At 44.5% G+C, this 24,084-nt stretch overlaps 5 protein-coding genes across 6 annotated transcripts in view; 3 read left to right on the plus strand and 2 right to left on the minus strand.

The window, feature by feature from the left end:
* Positions 1 to 287: 287 nt before the first annotated feature.
* hscb (HscB mitochondrial iron-sulfur cluster cochaperone) lies at positions 288 to 3,188 on the minus strand. The gene is made up of 6 exons (XM_067228149.1): positions 2,747 to 3,188; positions 2,455 to 2,551; positions 1,391 to 1,480; positions 990 to 1,134; positions 751 to 798; positions 288 to 631 (listed from the first exon to the last, which is right to left on the minus strand). The coding sequence occupies exons 1-6, from the start codon at positions 3,106 to 3,108 to the stop codon at positions 537 to 539; spliced, it is 837 nt and encodes a 278-aa protein (XP_067084250.1). The 5' UTR covers positions 3,109 to 3,188; the 3' UTR covers positions 288 to 536.
* Positions 3,189 to 4,318: 1,130 nt separating this feature from the next.
* lrrc8ab (leucine rich repeat containing 8 VRAC subunit Ab) lies at positions 4,319 to 8,280 on the plus strand. 2 transcript variants are annotated; one of them, XM_067228264.1, is made up of 3 exons: positions 4,319 to 4,446; positions 5,625 to 7,743; positions 7,996 to 8,280. In XM_067228264.1, the coding sequence occupies exons 2-3, from the start codon at positions 5,632 to 5,634 to the stop codon at positions 8,278 to 8,280; spliced, it is 2,397 nt and encodes a 798-aa protein (XP_067084365.1). In that variant the 5' UTR covers positions 4,319 to 4,446; positions 5,625 to 5,631. The 2 variants fall into 2 exon arrangements, with proteins under 2 accessions (XP_067084365.1, XP_067084366.1); XM_067228265.1 differs by having other exon boundaries at positions 4,342 to 4,446; positions 5,574 to 7,743.
* Positions 8,281 to 11,366: 3,086 nt separating this feature from the next.
* ppil3 (peptidylprolyl isomerase (cyclophilin)-like 3) lies at positions 11,367 to 13,024 on the plus strand. Its single transcript, XM_067228167.1, has 6 exons — positions 11,367 to 11,417; positions 11,665 to 11,739; positions 11,965 to 12,058; positions 12,269 to 12,336; positions 12,432 to 12,550; positions 12,642 to 13,024. The coding sequence occupies exons 1-6, from the start codon at positions 11,415 to 11,417 to the stop codon at positions 12,766 to 12,768; spliced, it is 486 nt and encodes a 161-aa protein (XP_067084268.1). The 5' UTR covers positions 11,367 to 11,414; the 3' UTR covers positions 12,769 to 13,024.
* Positions 13,025 to 13,129: 105 nt separating this feature from the next.
* On the plus strand, positions 13,130 to 18,850 carry zgc:101858 (uncharacterized protein LOC449555 homolog). The gene is made up of 8 exons (XM_067227789.1): positions 13,130 to 13,238; positions 13,364 to 13,534; positions 13,638 to 13,816; positions 13,950 to 14,043; positions 14,132 to 14,201; positions 14,291 to 14,327; positions 14,443 to 14,506; positions 18,651 to 18,850. Exons 1-8 carry the CDS (start codon positions 13,215 to 13,217, stop codon positions 18,807 to 18,809), a joined length of 798 nt encoding a protein of 265 aa, XP_067083890.1. The 5' UTR covers positions 13,130 to 13,214; the 3' UTR covers positions 18,810 to 18,850.
* A 370-nt stretch (positions 18,851 to 19,220) lies between these two features.
* Positions 19,221 to 24,084, minus strand: part of LOC136933076 (collagen alpha-1(XXVII) chain B-like) — a 42,211-nt gene continuing 37,347 nt past the window's right edge. Inside the window, exons 51-60 of the mRNA XM_067228454.1 lie at positions 23,987 to 24,049; positions 23,838 to 23,891; positions 23,636 to 23,671; positions 22,796 to 22,813; positions 22,626 to 22,661; positions 22,479 to 22,505; positions 21,889 to 22,057; positions 21,417 to 21,526; positions 20,908 to 21,126; positions 19,221 to 20,705 (exon numbers count right to left, since the gene is read on the minus strand). Of these exons, the coding sequence (XP_067084555.1) occupies positions 20,559 to 20,705; positions 20,908 to 21,126; positions 21,417 to 21,526; positions 21,889 to 22,057; positions 22,479 to 22,505; positions 22,626 to 22,661; positions 22,796 to 22,813; positions 23,636 to 23,671; positions 23,838 to 23,891; positions 23,987 to 24,049 (879 nt within the window). The 3' untranslated portion in view covers positions 19,221 to 20,558. The remainder of the gene's footprint in view (positions 20,706 to 20,907; positions 21,127 to 21,416; positions 21,527 to 21,888; positions 22,058 to 22,478; positions 22,506 to 22,625; positions 22,662 to 22,795; positions 22,814 to 23,635; positions 23,672 to 23,837; positions 23,892 to 23,986; positions 24,050 to 24,084) is intronic.

Genomic DNA, 24,084 nt, shown 5'->3' on the forward strand with positions numbered 1-24,084 from the left:
TCATCAATCTATGTATCAAGGTAGTGTGTCTCCCTCTACAGGTCAACTGAGGAATTATTCTTCACTTTGTAAATCAGCAAGACATGGCAAATGCTGCCCTGATTGGCAAGGTAATCAAATAACATTCGATGCAGCATTTTATTCACAGTCAATTACATTTCCCTGTCATGTTTAATGACGTGTTCAGTGGAACTGCCTCTAATTATGCTTAACATCTGACTGTGTTGCGTTAGATGTGAGTGCCATGTGAGTACCATTTAACAAAAAAACACAGGTATCAGGATGTTGTATCACATCGTACAATGTACCACTTTATTTTCTGAAATAATTTACAAAAGAAGAATCTGTGAATATATATTAAGATTATAGATGAAAATTAAGATAAACTTTATTGTCCCACAGAGAATAAAATGGGGCTTGGGCTTTTAAAATTTATTTACGATAAACTTTAAAGTCAACATTTATTAAAATATACATAGCATCGTCTTCAATTGTCTATAGGAAGTTTTAAAACGTCATAAAGGAGCCCAAACTATTTACATGAGCTCTGAAAGTTTTTCTTTCACCTTGTCTTCGATGTTCGCAAAGTATTTCATCTGGCTAAGAAGTTCTTTAGCAGTTTGAAGTTCTCCTGTTGAGAGAGATGAAGAGTGAGCAATGGTTCAGTCAGTTTAATAGTCTCTCAATGAATACAAATAAAAAAAGAGAGAGAACATGTTAAATGTCGAGTCGACAGCAGTAGGACATTACCTTTCCTCATCGACGCGTCTATCTGTTCAGTCAACTCTTTTAATCTCTCTGAAACAATGATAAAGAAAAGTTTCAACACAAGCTGTTCACAAAGAAAACCCAACAATCTGTTACTAAAACCTGACATTCTTTGATGAAAGCCATATGGACATCAACGTACAGGCATTATGGCTTGAAAAAAAAGAACGTAATTTCACAGGTCACAAAGTACTAATTCTCATATAAACACTGTTTTCAACCTTTAGTGGACTGGCCGATGGGGTGCACGTCCTCCGGGCTACGAGCCTCCTGAAGAGCCTCGTTCATCTCCATCAGCTCCAGGAGGAGCTGGGGGTCAGCCCCTGGGTCCGTCCCCTCCTCCAGGTGCATGCTCTGGAGCTCCAACTGAGACACGGGAAAAACATGAGTCCCTCCATGTCCTTCACCGACAACACAGGTCAGTCAGGCAGCATCACCCCACGATCAACAACGTGGTGGAATGACCGGGATGGAAGCTATGCGCGACAAAGTATACACAGTGCGAATCGACGAGACAATGAATGAATTCTTCTTCCTCTGAACAGGTTTTTTTGGCCACTCTATCTAGGTGGGAGATGATTTTGGGGTTTAGATAGCATTCCGGAACAGAGTTCCACCTCACCATGTACAGTCCACGACTCAGCGGTTTCAGGAGGGTCCTGTAGGCTTTGTTCACCAGAGCCGACTGATGCTCTGAAAACTCCTGTTCTTTCTGTCGAGGAGAGGACATAAGGACATCAAGATGGCTGAACAAGTCAACAAGCTCACACTTGGGCCCCTCGGTTAGATAAGGCGCAGTCTAACATGTCCACTTACCAGGCCAGAGATTTGAGCTCGACTACACAACGGATCTATAGGACACACAAAAGCCGACCACGTCATTGGTGGTGCGTAAATGGGATGCCAAAGATAACTCCACAGGTTATCTTTGGCGTCCCATTTACGTCTATCTAGTCTTGCAAATCAAACTGTCACAAAAGTGTGAAAAGGAGGGACATCGCACCCCCTTACTTCACACGTTGCCAAACCAATCTCCGGGGGCATTTGTTTTTTGCTTATGCATTGACGAGATTCATTCTGCTATGCCGAATCCAGGGTCATGTCGGTAATTGGATTTCGGAACAGATCTCGCCACTCTTGAGTTAGACAGCGGGTTTGCAGGTCCACCAAGGGACACGGGTGTAAGCGAGGAGAGGAAGGAGTGATGTCAGTGAGGGACCATCACAGAGACTGGTGCTGCACAGACAGCAAATCCAGCTCTCACTCCTGCCAGCTCAGGGGACCATCCATAGCTTCCAGTCAAGGAGCTTTAGCATGCAAACCTTGTGATGATAACCCCATCCATAAAGTTGGGAGCAGGCTTAAATAAGGACCAGCCACAGGGCGGATTATTAAACAGAGTCTGGGGTGAGAGTGTCTGTTTGTGGTGGAGGAAGAGGCAGACTGCCCTACTGCAGACCTTGTACGTCCATATATGTAGGGATGATGGACTGATTGGAACACAGGGCTAAACCCTAATGTTCATTTTCTCAGAACCTTGTTCCATCTTTATTTCCATTGTGGTACCCCTGCCCAGGGGCCTTAGTACTGATCTGTGATCGGTCCTATGAACCTGACTGTAGGGCTGACGAACAGGCCCCAGTCTGACTGCAATCTCTATGTGAACAAAATGACAGAGTAGCCTACCTCCTTCTTCTGGCTGAAGTTGTCAGGGTGTAAAGAACGTTGGAGATGAAGATATCTTTTCTGTAGCTTTTCAGTGTTGATTGCAAAGGTCTGGTCACTAAAAAGATGCAATAACAAGTAAAGGATACAAGAAGTGTCGTTTTAATTAGCATTATATCATTTGATTATGACAATGGCTTGAGTAGTGACATTGAAAAACCACAAAGTAACAACTACCCATATTTGATGCACGAATTACGTTCATACTCAACGTTCATCCCGTTCATACGCCCTGGATTAGACGTAAACTCACCAATCCATGATCTGGAAGAAGGATGCGCTCTCGTCTGGAGGTTGCAAAACGTTACAAGACAAACAGAAGAATGCTGGAGTCTCTTCAATAGGTTGACTGCAATTCCAACAGTTCTGTTTCACATGGGTTGTGCAGAACAATTTCTGTGAACTGACAATGGTGGTGTACTTTAACTCTCTCTCTTTCAGTAGCCTCAAGCTATTCCTTTGTTTTGTGCCCTTATTGCTGTTCAAGGTGATGCAATTGTTTAACGTTACATACGATGAAACCTTTGATAGGCATGCTTTGTTCATCAATAACTGATTTGAATGCTGGAGTCCATGAGATGTGCAAATAATCCGCAAATTGTTCAACGACAGCATTGTCGACAGTTTAGTTTACAGTGCTGTAAACTGTATTGCTGAATTTACAAAACACTTGAAATTACTTCCTCGTGAAACATGATTCTTCTTCGACAGTAGTCGGAAGAAAAACTGTCAAGCAAGTCTCCTGTACTGGCAGCACCGCCACTTATCGGATTGGCGTACATCGCCGGCTACAGTACTATACTGTACGTGAAACGGATTGACGCGTCGACATAACACAGACACAGCTACGCTTTCTGCTAGCTGGTCCGCTAGCCACTTTAGTATCATCAGTCACTTCACCAAATATTTCTTTCAAGCTAGAGGTGTTGGCACGTCGGCATTTCTGGCTGTGGACTAAAATCTGTAAGATACAAATATTTGTTTATCCTCGATTTATTTTCGTTACTTATCTTGTATTGTAGTTTTCTAGTTTATGCCAACATTAGCCTATGCTAGTTAGCAAGCTAATGGCCTTGGCTAGCTCGCTAGTTACACTGCTATCTAGCTCCTCCCTGTTTAGCTACATATTATAGTGAGCTAGCTAGCTAGCTACAGGACAGTAGCGTGCAAGACTCAGCATTATTCACAATGCATGCCTGACTATACCAGACACTATTTGACACCGAAGTTGACTGGTTAGCTGCCATAGAGACCCCTGTAAATTGACATACTGTAGCAGAGATTTTGATATTAGTTTCTGAAAACAGATTTGCACCTGTCAACTGAACCGGCTTTTGTTAGCTACTGTACCTAGCTACAGTATTCTGTTGTAGTTTTGACTACAGTGGCTAGAGCTAAGTAGCTAACGAATAGTCTTATTTTGTTAGCAAGTGGAAGTCTTGAAATCTAATGTGCTTTTGCTATTAGCTTACTGTCAACGGATGGTTGACAGTTAACAAAGGCCTATTAAAATTCTATGTTATTCAACGTTAAAATGACATTTCTCAATTGAGTAAGCTAATAATCTTAACTGGCTACACAAGACTGAGTACACCTGAACGGAGTCCTCCAACCATGCCGAATGACTTTGTCAGGTTATGCCCAAATTCAAGAAAGTCACCTTCAGGCCCATGTCTTTTGTAAAGAAAGTAAATCGAGGTAGTTTCCCCTAAATCAAATGTAAGCATCTTCTGAGGTCATTAATTCTCATTTGAGGGTGTTATTTAATGCCCACAGAGTCCTTACAGAGATAATAAGGCAAGTCATGTTACTTTCTTTTTCAGATTCAATACCCATCCCGATGGAGATGCGGGTGAGCAGAACTCATGCTGATTGCAGGGTTCATAGAGAGTGGGATATCCACCAACTGCAGCACCAGACATTGGAGTACAGATAACACCACTGACGTTTGTGGTAAGACAGACACAGTTTTCCCTTCACTAAAACACTTACCGATTCCTGCTCATATCATCAAATAGCCTTTTAGAAAAGAGTAAGTTTTGTTAAAACTCAATTGTATGGGTCGACTAGAAAGACTTTGGGGGGACGTTAAACTCCTCGACTGCACAGGAAGTATGTCTGTCCTCATCAGTGCGTGGAGACTGATGAGTGCCCAGTCCTTGCAGTGGGTGAGGGTTAGGGAGGACATTAGGTGAGAGCAGGGTGTTCCAGAGAGACAGGAGCTGGAGACAGTGGCTCCTCTAAGGTAAACAGGATCTCCTCCTGAAGGTCGCCGAGGCACTCCTCAAGGCCACACCAGACAATACCCTGGATATTATCATCGGAAATGGCCAAGAATAGAGCACTAGAGAGTAAAGGTGGCTGCGGCTTTGTTTGAGCCATTTGAGCCAAAACTCATTCTGTTCTTCAGGAGTGGGGGGCGGTTGTTAAGAGGCTGTGTGGTTAAGGCTGTGTGTTTTGGGATGGTGCAGTGGTAAGAGGCTTCTCTTGTCTGTCCTCATGGAAGGAGGAGTAGAAGAGCTTGTCTTGTTACGCTGAGGTAGTCCGCCTTATTCACGCACTCGTAAGTAGCCTCATTTAATATAAAATACCAGTTTCCCCTTTTTCTGTGCAGTCCACCTTTTTTATGTGTGTGTTTCATCTATTGCATGTTGGCACTGGTACCTGTTTAAGGCTGCCAGACCAATAACAGGGCCAGCTCTTTATCTGGACAGATTAACATCATGAACCACACACTAAAAACATCAATCTCACCCATAATGAATTAGTGCTCTGATAAACTGACTTTGATCTCCAGAAACATATTTACCCAGAGCGATAAAGATCCTCTGTAATAATCTACAGTGTTGTAGAGTTATAATTAAAATGGTGTTGTTGTTTTTAACAATGCTGGAATGAAGAGCCAAGAATGCGCATTCTAGTGTCTACTTAAGGCCTTGGATCATTACAACATTTCAAGGGAACCGTTTAGAATGGTGTGATGCATTGCATTATACAATAACCATTACAGTACAATAACCTCATTTCTCATCCTCGAGCTTTGTTGAATAAGTGTACATTCCAATCCTGTCAAATGTCAGAGTGGCATGTCAACAGACTCACCGTCATGACGATCACCGTTCCCTGTGCAGGAACACCATGATCCCCATCACTGAGCTGCGTTACTTTGTGGACACCCAGCCTGCATACCGCATCCTGAAGCCATGGTGGGACGTCTTCACCGACTACATCTCCATAGTCATGCTGATGATCTCAGTGTTCGGGGGCACGCTGCAGGTCACCCAGGACAAGATGATTTGCCTGCCCTGCAAGTGGGTGGTCAATCAGACCTGCAGAAGGTATTTCAACTCCACCCTCTCGGCCCCGCTGATCCTGGAGCCCAAGGGCATCCAGTACGACCTGGACCGACACCAGTACAATTACGTGGATGCTGTGTGTTATGAAAACAGGTTGCATTGGTTCGCCAAGTACTTTCCCTACCTGGTGCTACTGCATACACTCATATTCCTGGCTTGCAGCAACTTTTGGTTCAAGTTCCCCCGGACCAGTTCAAAGCTGGAACACTTTGTGTCCATCCTCCTGAAGTGCTTCGACTCGCCGTGGACCACAAGGGCACTGTCAGAGACGGTGGTGGAGGAGAGCGATCCCAAACCGATGAAGATGAACGGCTCCATGGACAAAAAGGCGTCCGTCATCAGCGAGGACGTGGAGGCGAGCGTGCCCATGCTGCAGAGGACCAAGTCCCGCTTTGAGCAGGGAATCGTGGATCGCACCGACACCGGTGTGCTGGACAAGAAGGAGGGGGAGCAGGCGAAGGCCTTGTTTGAGAAGGTCAAGAAGTTCCGCATACACGTCGAGGAGGGGGACATAGTCTACAGACTCTACATCCGACAGACTATTATCAAAGTCATCAAGTTCATCTTGATCATCTGCTATTCAGGGTACTACGTGCACAAAATTCAGTTCAGTGTCGACTGTCACGTGGACATCGAGAGTCTGACAGGCTACAGCATGTACCGCTGTGCCCATCCCCTGGCTACCCTGTTCAAAATCCTGGCCTGCTTCTACATCAGCTTGGTAGGCGTCTACGGCCTCATCTGTATGTACACCCTGTGCTGGATGCTACGTCGCTCGCTGAAGAAATACTCCTTCGAGTCAATCCGGGAGGAGAGCAGTTACAGCGATATCCCCGACGTGAAGAACGACTTTGCCTTCATGCTGCACATGATCGACCAGTACGACCCGCTCTACTCGAAGCGCTTTGCCGTCTTCCTCTCCGAGGTGAGCGAGAACAAGCTGCGGCAGCTCAACCTGAACAACGAGTGGACGCTGGACAAACTGCGCCAGAGGATCACCAAGAACTCCCAGGAGAAGCTGGAGCTGCACCTCTTCATGCTCAGCGGGATCCCGGACACGGTCTTCGACCTGATGGAGCTGGAGGTCCTGAAGCTGGAGCTCATCCCGGACATCACCATCCCCCCCATCATCGCCCAGCTGGTCAACCTTCGAGAGCTGTGGCTGTACCACACGCCGGCCAAAATAGAAGCGCCGGCCCTGGCCTTCCTGCGCGAGAACTTGAAATCCCTTCACGTCAAGTTCACGGACATCAAGGAGATCCCGTTGTGGATCTACAGCCTGAAGAACCTGAGCGAGCTGCACCTCACCGGGAACCTCAGCGCAGAGAACAACCGCTACATCGTCATCGACGGGCTACGGGAGCTCAAGAGGCTCAAGATCCTCCGGCTGAAGAGCAACCTGACCAAGCTACCTCAGGTGGTGACCGACGTGGGCGTCCACCTCCAGAAGCTGTCCGTCAACAACGAGGGCACCAAGCTGATGGTCCTCAACAGCCTGAAGAAGATGGTGAACCTGACGGAGCTGGAGTTGATCCGCTGCGACCTCGAACGCATCCCCCACTCCATCTTCAGCCTCCACAACCTGCAGGAGATCGACCTGAAGGACAACAACCTGAAGACCATCGAGGAGATCATCAGCTTCCAGCATCTCCACCGGCTGGTCTGCCTTAAGCTCTGGTACAACCAGATCGCCTACATCCCCATCCAGATCGGCACTTTGACCAACATGGAGAGGTTGTACCTGAACAGGAACAAGATCGAAAAGATCCCGAGCCAGTTGTTCTACTGCCGCAAGCTGCGCTTCCTGGACCTCAGCCACAACAACCTGACCTGCATCCCTACAGACATCGGCTTCCTGCAGAACCTCCAGTATCTGGCAGTGACAGCCAACAGAGTGAGTTGTGTGTCTTTATGTTTGTCTCACTGCATTCTGTTTGCATTCTTTTGATGCTGTAGGTTGTTTTAGTGGACTTCCGACGCCTCTTGTAGATGCCTTATTTGCCTAAAAGGATCATGTTTATAGAATCGCTTTCTAGAAAAGAGTTAATTGATATATTTTAGTATGTGCCATATTGGTCCACCACTCATAAACACGGCTGTAGGACTTCTTTGTTTTGATCCCTTCTTCCTCTTTTCCACCTTAAAGATTGAGACCTTGCCCAACGAGTTGTTCCAGTGCAAGAAGCTCCGTACCCTCAACCTGGGGAACAACTGCCTGCAGACCCTGCCGTCGCGCTTCGGGGAGCTGACCAGCCTGACCCAGTTGGAGCTCCGGGGGAACCGTCTGGAGTGCCTCCCCGTGGAGCTGGGCGAGTGCAAGCAGCTGAAGAGAACAGGTCTGGTGGTGGAGGAGGAGCTCTTCAACACCCTGCCCACGGAGGTCAAGGAGCTGATGTGGAAGGTGGACAAGGAGCAGGCCAGAACAGACTGAGACTGGGTGGTTGGGCCTGGTGCCCTGGGGGGGTGGAGGAGGTGACCAGCCCTCAGACCGCCTGCTGAGTCAGGGTCAGGACACGATGGCTTGCTGGGGGGTGGTGGGGTGGGGGGTCTGCAAATGTCACAATGCCATTTTTCTTTCTTTCCTTCTTTTTTTTTTTTTAAACGTCTGTCTTGCAAGACAGTTATTAAACTCACTGAGAGACAGAGATCAATTCAGGATGAGCTTTGAAGAAACGTTTGTCACATTGTCAGGAGGATGACAGCAGAGGTGGTCAGTGAAAGTAATATCAATGGAGGAGAGTAGCGGTCAATGCATCTCTGCTGATGGACTGTGTCACGAGCACAGGTGTCAGATGAGTAAATAACCCCGCGGAGTCACAACCCACTCATCCAGTGTGGTAGGTCACTGTAGCAGTGAAGGGTTTGACCTAGCAGTAGAAATACGTGTGCCACGAGATGGCGACCACTGTCAGCCAGCACAGGATGGGACCCTCCCGTTCAAACAGACAACATTATGAATTCAAGTGAGACATACACTAGGGTATTTCTTAGCTCTAATTAGGCCTAGATGTAAAGACCAAATATTTTACAATGCTCATTGCTTGACATTTGAGTTGACCTCATTTGCACAGGAATGCAACATGATACAATTGATTTTGACTGGTGTGAAGCACCTATGGAACTTCATTGTTCTCTGTAGTGAACAATACTTGAGGGTTTTTAACGGACGGGTAAATTGGCAGCAATGTGCGACGGCCCATTGGATCAGCAGCAGCGGATCGTTTCAGCTGAAGGTCAGTTCCACCCAGGAGAGTCCTTAGGAGTGGTGGAATGACTGTTGAAGGGGATTTCAAGGCACTTAATTTCCTTACGAGAGGCATGGTGTCACTTCGAGTGGCCGACAGATATCGGGTAGATTTGCCTTAACCCTAACCTGTTTTTATGTGTCTTTGTTGGTAATATTTGTTATTACACAATTATCAGTTCAAATTCAACTTGTGGTGCAGCATCAATTCAACCAACAGAATGACTGAATCCGGATGGTAATTTGTGATATGCACTTTCTCAAGAACATGCCATCATTTAGGCAGTATGTTTCAATAGGAAATCCTTTCTCAGACTGTTACCACACAGGGCATCGGTCATTCATACTTTCACTTGATTTACACTAACGGGGACCTGCATGCCATTCATCCTGGCATTATAAGCTAGCTGTTACTACTGTAAGGATGATTACAAATGTTGTTGGTCACTTCTCTTCATGTCATGTATCATGTATTTGATTCCCATGTTACTCCATGTTCATCCTGTCTTTTGCCATCTGCTGATATGAAAAGTATGGTTCAGTGTGTTATGGGTAAAAACGTTCTGCCATTTCTGGTTTGCTTAAGTAAGCATGATGTTGCAAAGGGGGTATGCCAGGTCCATGCATGCCTCTTGTCACAGTAGAAAGTTATAACTATATTATATTGGTTTGTGTTTTAGTAGACTGTACTGAAGCTCGAGACACAATCATAATATACACTGTAGCAATGTAACTCAACCACAAACATAAGCATTTTTAAAGGATGTCTGTAAAGCTATTCCTTCCTGGCAACATATTTTGCTCTCTGTCCAACACTAACATAGTTCTCAGTGTTTCTTCCATCTATTCTGGATGCTTTGTCGTTCTGTTGGTCATATTCAGAGTAAGGGAGTAGATGCAGAAGTAGATTAAAAGGGATCATTGCTCCTTTTGCACTGGATGCCATAATGCATCTATAAGGCCCTACCACATCTGTCAAACATGTACAGTACATCTATGTTACTTTGATGAAGGCATGAAACTATGTCAACAGTGCACTGCTATTTATAGACAATCAACTTATGTCTAAATGAAAGTGTGAATGTGGAAAAAGAGTTAAGAACAGTTAAGCTTGTGGATTTTGAGGTGTCTTATAAACACTGTCTCTGAATGTGCTGTGCAGTAAAACAGCAATTTATTCAGCCAGAACATTGTTGGTTTATTTAGAAGGCATTGTTCAATGGGAATTCTTCCCTCGTGCATGAGACACAGTAACCTCTAATGCCATTCTGATCAGGATAGGAAGTCTCAGACTTAATGCCATTAGATGTTAATTGGAGCAATACCTTTTTAGTTGAATTGTTTTAAAAGTTAGATTTCTATGTTTTCTTCAGTATTGACAGCTATCTTTACAATACACTAAAATTTTCTCAGGAAATGGACATTCAGTTTGCATCTTTTTTTATATAAATATATTTTCTTCAATTTCTGAATATTTGTGTTTATTTAAACCAATGTTATATTACACATTTTTGTATTTCAGTTCATTCTTTTTCCAATTTGTATCACTGTATTTGATATTAATTGCAGTTAAAACTACTAAATATGAAGAGAAACACTTACTTTCAACTACTCCACATTATTTGTGATAATGCATTTTTGCTGTGTTATTTTAAATTCCCAATGTTTTTCTTTTCTTTCAGTAGTGTGGCAAAGACTAAGGATGTGTTCAGCTGTGTGAGACTGTCAAATTAAGAATGCCCGCTATTCAGTTCATGTTTTTTTTCTGTTATGGAGATACAAACCAGCCCAAATATCCCCATATGTTCAGATCTGACAGTATTTTAGAAATCCATAGCAGTATTAGTTTGTTGCCAAAAAGTATTCCAACCCTTTATAGGAGATCAGCGTTATATTTCAATCACATAACTGATGTGAGCTGTCTGTCAGTATACCACAGAGGCATCAAGCCTTAACCCCACTCCCTGTCACCCCTACCATGAAATAAACAATAAACATTATAGTATTTGTCTTCAGTCACCGTTACTTATTCTATGGAATTATGAAAGCCAAAATATTTGTATTGGTTGGTATACTGCTTTTAGCTACGAAAACAAATAGTTTATGACTTTTCAGTGTAATACAAAATAATTGGTCTTGATTGGATTAGTGTTATGTAGCTCTATGTGACAGTGCGGTACTCTTGTAAAACCGAATTACTTAATAATGTAGTTGCCGTCTCTGTTAAATTGCGGAACCAGTATTTTGACACTGGATGTAGCTAGTCGGATTTATTTCGTTAACGCACCTTCGGAGATCAGGCGCCCATACAACGATTGGGAATGGTTAGATGTCTTAACTTTAAACACACTTTTAGCTGTTTATATATATATCGATACGAAATTACAAACTTGTAGCTGTATAATTAGTTATCGTCGCCGAACTCACTGGTTAATGTTGGGAATTAAATGTATCGGAAGTTTGGGTGGCTAGATGGCTAAGCTAACCATAGAATGTAGGCTCTATGCCTCTCCACTGCTGGTCATGTGGTGCTGGAAGTTATCCCAAATAAAATAATCTACTCTTTCGCAGGCAGTGACTCTACACACAGACCTTGGTGAGATAAAAATCGAGTTGTTCTGTGAGCGAGCTCCAAAATCATGTGAAGTGAGTAACTTCATTACCAACTAGCATGCTATCCTGGTTATTGTGTGGCTCAGTCCTACTGAACCAATTGCTACAATGCAACGGATGCACCTCCAACAAGGAAGCACAACATTTACATGGCCAATCATTCAAACGACATGATTGAAAAGTGAACATTTCATTGACGTGGTTGGACATAGCTATTTCAATATAACAAAGTAGTGTCTCATTCTGTTTGATTTGTAGAACTTTCTTGCCCTCTGCGCCAGCGGTTTTTACAATGGCAGCATCTTTCACCGCAACATCAAAGGCTTCATGGTGCAGACGGGAGACCCAACAGGTAGTGTACCATCATCGTCCAGATACACAGCCGCTCTGTTCTGTTCTCCGGTTGGATTGAACATGAGCTTGTCTGAGACAGTTTAATACCGGCATAATCGTACTCAGTGGTGATGTCTGATGTATTGACTACATACTTGTATTAAATTGCAATATTACAGAGAAAATATATCTTAACTACAAGTGACAATTTTCTCCTTGCAATGTTAAGGCACTGGTAAGGGAGGGACCAGTATTTGGGGGCGAAAATTTGAAGATGAGTTTAGCGAACACCTAAAGGTGAGTAGTGCACTTTCACACTTGTACTTCAGAAACAACAAGTTACTTCTTCAGCTATCTTGATCTGTTGTTATCTGTTTTTTTTTTTACTGCAGCATAATGTACGCGGTGTGGTTTCCATGGCAAACAATGGCCCCAACACAAATGCATCGCAGTTCTTCTTCACCTACGCCAAGCAGCCACATCTGGACATGAAATATACTGTGTTTGGAAAGTAGGTTTTGAAACAGTTTTGACACACACTCCTGACCTCTCTGACATTAATACCTGATGTTGTGTTTCATTCAACTTTTTTTGATGTGTAGGATCATTGATGGCATGGAAACCCTGGATGAACTTGAGAAACTTCCTGTCAATGAGAAGACATTTCGGCCCCTGACTGAAGCAAGAATAAAGGATGTGACTCTTCATGCCAATCCATTTGCGGGATAGACATCAACATTTACATTAACACAACATTTACTTAATATTAACATCCTTATTAACCAATGTACCTGAAATGTAATAATTTTGACCAATTACAACCTATTACAGCTATCCGGATGACACACACACACACACACACAAATACAGACAAATGTTGGTATTGATAATGTAAGTAAACGGATGTGTCAGTTCTCTATTCCTTGCTGTATCAGTTAATATGTATTTGTGATTTTGTATGAATAAATGTTTTTTTTAATGATTATTATTTGGGGTTTTGGGCCTTTATCAGAAATCTTAGTGAAAACTCGATAGAACTACATTTCCGTCTCGTTACAATGACGTCAGCACAATACGCGGACATCCCTGGACGATCCACACACCCACGAGTGCTATTGGTTAGCCGCATTTCACAAATTCACAGAAGTGTTTAAAGTTAGATAAAATTGTAAGCAATGGCAACAAGCGACGCTTTCAAGGTAAGCTGTTCTGTTCGTGATTGTCTAGTTTCTAAACGCGTCGGTCTGTTAAAAGAAGTCGATCCCATTCATAGGAGCTCCTATCTTATTCATTTACTATCAGAACTGTTGTCTTGCCTTTCCAGGTGTCATCTCTAAAGGGGAAAGTGACCCTAATTACAGGCGCTAGCTCTGGCATCGGGGCAGGGACAAGCCTCATGTTCGCCAAACTAGGTGCCTTGCTGGCACTCAATGGACGCGACGTGGAGAATCTAAGCAAAATCGCCAAACAATGCACGGATAATGGTGGTCCCGAGGTAGCCTACAGCGCGCACTGTCACGCAGAAACAATGTAACTTCTCGTTTCCGCTGAGTCTCACCAATTACTGTAACATGTACTTGCGCGTGTGCGTTGTGCAGCCCCTGCTTGTGCCCGGTGACCTGACAGACGAGGAGACGGTCAAGAAGACCGTGGAACAGACCATCGCTCACTTCGGTCGACTGGATGTGCTAGTCAACAGCGCTGGCATCCTAGTGATGGGCAGCATCGAAACGACAGATCTTGCCCAGTATGACAAGGTCATGAACGTCAATGTCAGGTAGGATTTCCCTGCTTTCAAATCAAGGTTTTTTTTTTTTTTTTTTTTTAAAGAAAAGGAAATAGAAGATGATACTAGAATAAGTCAAGGGTGGTCTTCTTGGTCAGTTGAAATGTGTCGTCATGTGTTTTAGATCTGTTTACCACCTGACTCAGCTCTGCGTTCCACACCTGATCAAGACCAAGGGCTCTATTATCAACGTCTCCAGTGTCAACGGCCAAAGATCTGTGAGTACCACACAACAGACACTGTCAGTGTGCGTGTGTTGCTTCTTCTATGCTCTGGGATTCCAGATGACCCTGTTCTTTGTTACAGTTCCCGGGTGTCCTTGCCTATTGCATGTCCAAGTCTGCCATCGACCAGTTCACAAGCTGTATCGCCTTGGGTAAGCGAGTCCAATGTCTTACTTGTCCAGGCCAGGAGTGATCTTGAGAATAAAGGAGCTGACCATCATGCTCGGCTCTTGTCTTTCAGAGCTGGCAGCAAAGCATGTGAGGGTGAACTCTGTCTGGTATGCCCCCTTCCCTTTAGACGTGGAGAACGTCAGGTGTAACCGTCACTTTTGTTGATGTCCGTTGTCAACATGGCTGTTAGTGAGTGCTGTGTTTTTTTCTTTCTTCTTCCAGCCCCGGTGTGATCATCACAGACGTCCACAGAAGGGCTGGCCTTGATGAAGACCAATACGCTAAGGTACTGGATTTATTTTTCAGGGACAATGCAACGCTTATTATTACATACATAACTAGAGAGGATACAATTTCTGGGGAAATTGTAGGGTGTGCTTGCTTGCGTCGGTTGCACAGGGGTCTGTATATTTTATATAAAAATGCATCGGGCCTACTTATTATTTATAAAGATTACATAGATTTAAAAGCATCTTTTTTTTGCTGCTCATTTACAACTCAAAATACGAGTGAAGTGTAGAATGAAATATGATGTCTTCTCATTTCCCCTGCAAGAGGCAGCTGACAGGCTGAATCAAAACGAATACATTTGGCAGACCGGTGTAAAAATTGACCTAATCTCTATGACTTAAACGTCCTTTTAAGTTGTCCCTTCTCGTGATATTTTCAGGCATTTAGCCTACTCATATTGCATTCATTCATTAATAAAGAACCCCCTTTGAAGATTATTCTAGGACTTTACCGGCAGAAGATAGAATCGCGATTCAAACAGTACCATCTGCTAACTGAAAATATGCCCCCAAAAACGTAAATAAGCTTGACATTTATTTAGTGGAAAATCGCTCATTCATAAAAAGCTCACTGGTAGCGATCATTGTCAGTAACAACGCAAAATGCGATATAGCCCTGTGTGGAGAAGCTGCCCCGGTAAATTGTACTACTACAGTACAGTACTAGACTACTGCTGTGTTCGTCTTGGTAGCGATTGCGTTGGTTGAATTCGATTTAACGTTCCGTTGTACGGTTTAGGCTGAAATTAATTATTTTCATGAACAGATTGACAAAGTTTAGGCTGTGGCAATGAAGTTCAGGTTAGTAGTCAGATTGTTTCAACTATTGAAAGACTTTTGAGTAAGGGGAGTGCCGAACATGTTCTGTCACCGTTTGACTTGAACAGCTGAGGAGTTTTTGTTAGCTACTCACACTAGTGTCTCGGGTAGGCTACAGCGTTGCAGTGAGCTACACTGGTTTGAAACCACAGGTAATGGTAATTTCACCAACAAATCGTTTACTAATGTCAGAATAAATCATAACGAAAATGTATATGTGAGGAATGTTTATTTTAACGATTGAAAACAGATACATCATAGACCACTGTAGTATGTGTTGCCCGGGCAACACAGGCTAATGTCATGATGCTAATACTTCAGTGAAATAGTAGACTACCGTTTCCGAAAGTAGATGTACTTCCTTAATAATATCAGCTTATATTGTACATTACACATCACAATTGTGTGTCATATCACAAAGTAAAATGAGTAAATAGTTATCACCCTGGCCTCTTTTCTTGTGGCGTTTCTGCAGCTGCCTTGCAGTAAAGCTATAGTTAGCCTAGCTATCCCCCAAGTTAACAGATGCGAAACGAATGTTCTGCCAAAGGTAGTCACGCGTGTTTTCGTGACATTATTGCAGACCGGTGTAAAAATTGACCTAATCTCTATGATTTAAACGTCATTTTAAGTTTTTCTCTTTTCATGATATTTTCAGGCATTTAGCCTACTCATATTGCATTCATTCATGAATAAACAACCCCTTTGAAGATTATTCTACGACGTTACCCGGCAGTAGAAGATGGAATCGCGATTCAAACGGTACCATCTGCTAACTGAAAATATGCCCCCCAAAACGTAAATAAGCTTGACATTTATTTAGTGGAAAATTGCTCATTCATAAAAAGCTCACTGGTAGCGATCATGGTCAGTAACAACGCAAAATGCGATATAGCCCTGTGTGGAGAAGCTGCCCCGGTAAATTGTACTACTACGGTACAGTACTAGACTACTGCTGTGTTCGTCTTGGTAGCGATTGCGTTGGTTGAATTGGATTTAACGTTCCGTTGTACGGTTTAGGCTGAAATTAATTATTTTCATGAACAGATTGACAACGTTTAGGCTGTGGCAATGAAGTTCAGGTTAGTAGTTAGATAGACTTTTGATTTAAGTAAGGGGAGTGCCGAACATTTTCTGTCACCGTTTGACTTCCTAAACAGCTGTGTACTGTAGCTAGATGTTTTTGTAGTGTGTCTCGCGTAAGCTACAGCGTTGCAGTGAGCTACACTGGTTTGAAACCACAGGTAATGGTAATTTCACCAACAAATCGTTTTCTAATGTCATAATAAATCCTACAACGAAAATGTATATGTGAGGAATGTTTATTTTAACGATTGAAAACAGATAACGCTACATCATAGACCACTGTAGTATGTGTTGCCCGGGCAACACAGGCTAATGTCATGATGCTAATACTTCAGTGAAATAGTAGACTACTGTTTCCGAAAGTAGATGTACTTCCTTAATAATATCAGCTTATATTGTACATTACACATCACAATTGTGTGTCATATCACAAAGTAAAATGAGTAAATAGTTATCACCCTGGCCTCTTTTCTTGTGACGTTTCTGCAGCTGCCTTGCAGTAAAGCTATAGTTAGCCTAGCTATCCCCCAAGTTAACAGATGCTAAACGAATGTTCTGGCAAAGGTAGTCACGCGTGTTTTCGTGACGTTAGTGACGCAGTGACGTTAGTAACGTCAGTGACTGTGGCTAGCAAATTAGCCACCGTTAGCTTCACTTTTCGCCACAAAAACTTAACTTACGCTTAAACCATGCAACGGAACGTAAATTCCAATAGAAGCAACTCAATCGCTACCAAGACGAAACTTTTGACACCTACGTTGTCTATGTAGGCCAAATATTGACTGAGTTTTAGGGGGGCAAAAAGAAATAAAAAAAATAATAATATATATGTGAGAGAACAAAGGTTGTGCTCTCGCCGAAGGCTTGAGCACACCCAATAATATATATGTGAGAGAACAAAGGTTGTGCTCTCGCCGAAGGCTTGAGCACACCCAATTATCACAGTCAAAGCCATAACAATATGTGTAGATGTGTTGCATAAAAAAAATGGGGGTCAGATGGCTGAGCGGTTAGGGAGTTGGGCTATTAATCAGAAGGTTGCCGGTTCAATTCCTGGCCGTGCAGAATGAGGTGTCCTTGGGCAAGGCACTTCACCCTACTTGCCTGTGTTTTTCTAGGAATGCTGTGTTCTTTTGCCTCCATGTGTGTAACGCCTCTTGTTGTGACCAAATAGCTCCATCTTTGTCTCATCAGTCCACAGCACTTTGTTCCAAAATGATCCTGGCTTTTTCAAATGTAGTTTGGCAAACCTCAAGCGAGCCCGTTTCTGGCGCGTGTGCAGAAAAGGCTTCTTCCGCATCACTCTCCCATACAGCTGTTCTCTGTGCAATGTGCACTGAATGGTCGAGCAATGCACAGTGACACCATCTGCAGCAAGATGACCTTGCAGGTCTTTGGAGGTGGTCTGAGGGTTGTCCTTGACCATTCTTCTTTGTTATTTTTCCTGGCCTGCCACTTCTGGCTGCAACAAGAACTGTGCCTGTTGCCTTCCATTTCTTAATGACATTCCTCACAGTGGAAACTGATCGCTGAAACCTCCTGGATAACTTTTTGTGGCCTTCCCCTAAACCATACTGCTGAACAATCTTTGTTTTTAGATCATTCGATAGCTGTTTTGATGCCCCCATTTTGCCACTGTTCAGAGGAGAATCAAAGAGAAGCACAACTTGCAATTGGCTAGCTTAAATACCTTTTCTAATGATTGGATGCACCTTTCTATGGAATTGAAGAGTTAAGACTAATTATGTGTTGCAGTTAATCAGCATTTAGAAGGTAGAGGTATTCAAATCAACAAAATTATTAGGGTGCCCAAACTTTTGCACAGCCTATTTTTCACATTTGATCACAACTAAATACTGCTACACTAAATATCTTTGCCCGGAAAACACTCCAGCACTCAGTGTTAACTAGAAAATGAATATTACAATATTATATTGATCTTTTTTGGTGAAGACAGAGTAAATTATCATGCAGCCTCAGAGGGGTGCCTAAACTTTTGCATACGACTGTATATCAGAGCACCAAAATGGTTGTGATTGGCCTGGCACTTTTCGTGCCGGAGGGAAATTTTTTGAATGGGAGGGCGGCCAGACCCATCTGCCAGAGCAGATGAACCATGAGCTCGCAGATTCCGATTCCCAGACTAGGACTGAGGTTTCCGTCAAGGTGAATCTGACTTGAGATGGTTATTGTTTGAGTCATTCTGAGTGGTTTATTTCCTCCTGTCTCCATCAGTTCCTGGAGAAGTGTAAGCAGACCCATGCTCTGGGCAGACCAGGGGAGGTGGAGGAGGTGGCCCACGCCATAGCCTTCCTGGCCTCAGACGCAGCCAGCTTCATCACCGGGGTCAACCTGCCCGTAGATGGAGGGCGTCATGCCATGTGTCCAAGATAATAAAGACTGGTTGATCACTGACGGTCCTTTCATGCCTCTCACTTTGTCTCCCAGCTTGTGTCTACTTCTCCATTTCTGGTATAGGACCCTTTAAATGGTGAGATGAAAACGACAACTCCTCACAGAGTTTTGAAGGTGGTAAGGTTACAGTTATGAAGCGGTAGAGGTAGTTTTTGACAAATTCTTTGAAAGTCATTGGATTCTTAGAGGTTGTTCTGCCATGGTAGAAGACTGTCCTCAAGTGGTGGTTATGTAAAGTACATTAAGAGCACTGCAATATGTTAAATTACTTGGGATACTACAGTAAACATTACCGGACAGACAACTGTTTATCAAATGACTGAAGATCAGAATAAATAACCAATTGAAAGATCATTATCAACTTGGATTTTTTATTGAACATCTGTCTGTTGAAGAAAGGAAACTTATACTTGAAAAGTAAAATCAGTAATTTTACTTACATAGCTACGATTGTAATAAATTGTGTGTGAGGTTGAGATGTATTCAGAGGTTATTGGTAGAATTGGTCCAATTGAGCACCAGACATTCACAAACAAAGTGTTGGAAATGCCCCACAAGCAGGCCACGTATTAAAAACAAATATAAAATTTAAGCTTTGATGAAACTATACAAAATACAAAATGTTTAGCAGATATGTTAAATTGGCATCCGGTTTAAATGAAACAAATTGCCAATCCCATGGACATTTAAATAATATAAATTAGCATTATGATTCCACTGGGATAAATTGTATACAAAATGTAATAGTTATTATACACATTTAACATTTTTAACAGTCAAACGGTATTGCTTGAACCTTGAGTGAGATTCATACCTAAACGACAGGGAGTAGAAAAATAATGATTTGAAATGGCCTGTTTGAGAATATAAATGATACCACCTGCGTTCATTTGCATGTAATTCCCTCAGAAAGGCCCATAAAACTGACCATAATAATCACAATCAACCAATGGAGTCTGTCATTCATTGTGGCACCAGAATACCAATTTTCTTTATATATCTGAACATTGTTAAAGTATAGCTAGCTGAGTTGGAAGGTAGACAGATGGAGTTAGTTTCTCGTGTGTTTAAATGACTACAACTAGTCATTTAAACTTCACATACACTCTAAATGGAAAAACTTACCTGGAGACCTGTGTGCATGAACTGTTTGAGTACAGTACAAACCTGAATACCTGGTCAAATGTTGAGATCTCATTGTTGTTACCTGAATTGCTTTGAAAGACTCCGGCAAAAGATCTATTGCACTTTATATTACAACATACGGACAGTTAACATGTATAAACAATATGTATACGCAGAACAGTTAAGTACTATATGAAAACACATCAATATCAAACATGCCTCTCTTCTAAAGCATGTTTAGAGTTCATGTGACGAGGCTATCAGACCATGAAGGGAAGCATAAGTCTGAGGTGCCGTCTTAAGAGTTACACCAGATGAGACCGTCCTCTTCCCCCCACCAGGACTTCAGTAACAGGTAAACAAGTTCGGGACACAAGCTTATGTTCTCCTCAGAAGGGACTAGTGCTAGACATCCTCTGCAGGTCCATCCCTCTCTGTGACCCCCCCTCCCTTCCCCTCCCCTCGTGTTTTTGCAGTCCAAGCATATGGTGAAGGTTCGCTGCGGCTCCGTGCCAGCCCCAGTGTGGACCTGGAGAGACGAGTAACGTCCATCCGCAGTCTCCCCTCCCACCCCCCTGTAGTGAATCAGGACTCCGGGAGCCTCTATAGAAAGCACACAGGCCCCACCTCCAGGTGGTAATGGGAGCCTGGCTTTGAGGCGGGCAAGTTGAACACGTCCACAATGGGCAGTAAGTTCGGGTCCTGGGTCTGGAACAGGAAATGGGTTTGATGCCAGCGGCCATCTTTGATCTAAAAGACAAGGTTTCGTGATAGGGTATGTGAGAGGTTCGCATTTTAGTGTAAAATACAAAATGGAAAAGACTACCTGCATACACTACTGCAAAAAGGACGAAACAAAAAGAATTGCTTGTCCTTTTTGTCCCTCTAGAGGGGGCTGACGAGCCTAAGAGGACAACCGTGACGGCATGGCTTCTCCAGCAAGCTGACGTACCCAGCAGTCGTCCCTGGTGACTTGGGGCTCCAGGAGGTCTCCTGCCTGGATCACCTCCCCGTTCCAGGCGCGGAAGCCCAGGGCTCGAGAGGAGGGCTGCAGGGAGGGGCCCGTGGCCCACACGGGGGTGTCCAGGCAGCGGACGGTGACCCGCTGCGACGCCTCGGAAGTCAGGAGGTGGAGGAAGCTCATCTGGATGCGGCCCACTCCCATCTCCAGCTGCGGACACGGGTGTTCTCTGCTCTTATGGGTGCGCTTGTTGTTTCGGTTCGTGTGCTCGTGGGTGCTTTTCGCGGTGTGAATCTCGCCATGTGTTTTTGTTCATGTTTTGCATGTGGACTGTTTGTCTGTCATGGCTGCAGCATGGGATGATGATTTGACTATTGAATCTGAAGCCACTAGCATTGATGAAACACGAAACCTTAGATGTGCTTTCTCCTGTTCGAGTGCTGAATATTTGCGTTTTGAGGGGCCGAGCATTTGTTCAGGCTGGGTGAGTCGTGACTGACCTTAGACACTGTGACGGGGTTCAGGCAGGTGTGGCCCCCTCCGCTGAAGTTGCAGGTGACCTCGATGTTGTCTGCAGAGCTGCCCAGGTTTGGGTCAATCCAGTATGTGCCTTTAGACAAGCAGAAGCAGGTGAGAGAGGTTGTGTAAGGGGCTGAACCAGGAAAGAGAGACCGGTTGAGGTAAGGGGCTGAACCAAGTGAGAGAGAGAGGATGAAGTTGTTCAACCAGGTAAGAGAGAGAGGTTGAGGTAAGGGGCTGAACCAAGTAAGAGAGAGAGGTTGAGGTCAGTGGTTAGTTTTTATTCTCAAGTTTATAAAAGTGAAATGCCTGTCCACTCCATCACATTTTCCCTTCTCTGAAAAAAATCCTCTTGGCACGGCTCAAAGCTGCTATATGAAACTTGAAACTGGGTATGTTTCCGAGAGCTTTGGAGCTGTGAGGTTCTGCTCTGCTGGTCGGCTTGTTTCTCACCATCAGTCATCTTGTGTTCACAGTCCTGCAGATCCCGGCAGACGCGGGCGGGGTTATCCTGAGTTCCTAGCGGGTTCCTCAGCCTCTGGACCAGGTCGCTGAGGTAGTGGAGGGTCCTGAAGATCTCATTCCCCTGGTCCAGCATGGGGACATCCATGTCCTGGTAACTCTGGGACCGAAACAACCATCACACTCAGCAACTGACAGGCGTCACGTGATATATATACGGTTCAATTCAAATAATGAGGAGGAAGATTGTGATGAAGATTACATGTGCGCTGTGTTGAAAGCAACATGAACGGGTGAATGAATTAGGAGCGTTGTGCATACTGTACGTCCTCCATTACGTTATGAGCTGTGCCTGAGACAGTGTGCTACATGTCCGGTCGCCCTAGCTGCCCCTTTCCAACTGACCTCTGACCTCAGGGCGGCATGGGAGTCGACGACGACTTGAAAAGCATCCCCAATGGCCTCCTTTTTCTAGCATAGAAGACAGCCAACATCCCTCCATCAGAACCTCCCCCCCCCCCCCCCCCCCCGCCCATCCCCGTCAGAGTCTATTCGAGCGAGCCGGCGGAGAGCGAACTTACGAACGACAGAGGAGAAGGCTGAAGTCCCTAAGAAGAGAGAGAGAGACATCATTGGTCACGTGCCTTGCGAACGGGCATCAGCGTGTTCCCTTTGCGTCGGCGCGACAGGGCGAGTGCGTGTTTGCGAAGAGAGAGACGGGAACTTACGGGCGCTCCGGGGGCTCCGCGAGGACCAGGAGGTCCCTGGAACACGGAACAAACCAGTTACATAAGCATCACTTCACCAATCTGTCATTCTTGTGAGCGCTTAAAGATAAGATCATATCCCAAGAGCTGTGAGCTCCTGTTGTCCCCCTCAGAAGATAAGGATTAAGTACCGTTGGTCCTTGTAAACCCTGTTTGCGGAAAGAGAAAAAGGGGAAACAATGTTAGGTTTCGGATCAATACCCCCACAGGCTGAGTCAGTCGGGGCTACCGCACTGCCACAATCCAATTACTCCATTCACCGAAACGGCAGTGACGAGCGTGCAGCAAGCATTCATCTGTTCGAATTGAATTTCACTGTGGTTTAGTGTCATTGTGAATGAGACCAAATCAGGACTATAGGAAATGAAATGCGTTTGATGGGTGTGTGTGTGTGTGTGTGTGTGTGGGGGGGGGGGGTACTTTCTTCCATTTGTGGAAGAAAGTTCTGTCAGTCTCCAATAGAATGGTGTGAGGTGTCAGGTTAGGTTCTGGGTTCACAAGTAATAGACAACCAGCTGATTGGACAGAGTCTCTCTAAACACTTCAAAAAGAATAACGACCTGTTCAAACACACAGTGATAGTAGCGAAGTCTCAGAGGCGTAAAGGTCAGAGGACGTAGTTTATAGGGAAAGACTAAGACAACACACAGCCAACAGATGTCCATTATTCAGTCAGGCAGGAACGACATAATTGACCCCTGACTGTCATCATAACATAATATAGACTTCACAAGGAACGCAAATATATGAATACTAAGACAGAATGCATGAACAGGTAGGTATTAAGGCAATGACCGATCTACTGGTTGTGATTAAAACCCAATAATAGTGCCACGTCATAAATCCTTCATTTCGCCCACACATCCCCGAGTCGTGCGTCCTCCATGCTAACTCTCTTTGGATCACACACCACTGACACACCATGACACAGCGAGCGGCAGGAACACAAAGGGTTCATCAGAAACACGCACCGTGTCCCCTCCGCTCCCCTTGTCGCCCGGGGGCCCCTGGTGGAGGGAGGAGGAGAAAGAGAGGAAGAAAGAGAAAGAGAGAGGGAGGGAGAGAGAGAGAGAGACAGAGAGAGGGGGGAATCACTCGGTCAGTAGTTAAGGAGTGGGGGGGGGTGACATGTTCTTGGGCAGATTTGCGGGGTATGAGTAAGGGGGTGCTTACTGGATTCCCACTGGGGCCGATAATCCCCAGGGGCCCCATCCCCCCTCCCTTGCCCTGGTGAGAGAGGAAGAGACACGGTCAGAGACACAGCCCAGGAGCACGGGGGCGAGACAGGCACGGGGGGTCAGGTGGTGTTTGCGTCTTCTTACTGTCAAGCCACGAGGCCCTTTGGGTCCTTGTATCCCAGCTGGCCCCGAATCTCCAGGAGGCCCCTGTAGAGATACACAAGCACATGATAACACCACTA

The sequence above is a fragment of the Osmerus mordax genome, chromosome 24 (assembly GCF_038355195.1).
Source record: "Osmerus mordax isolate fOsmMor3 chromosome 24, fOsmMor3.pri, whole genome shotgun sequence".
Taxonomy (NCBI): Eukaryota; Metazoa; Chordata; class Actinopteri; order Osmeriformes; family Osmeridae; genus Osmerus; species Osmerus mordax.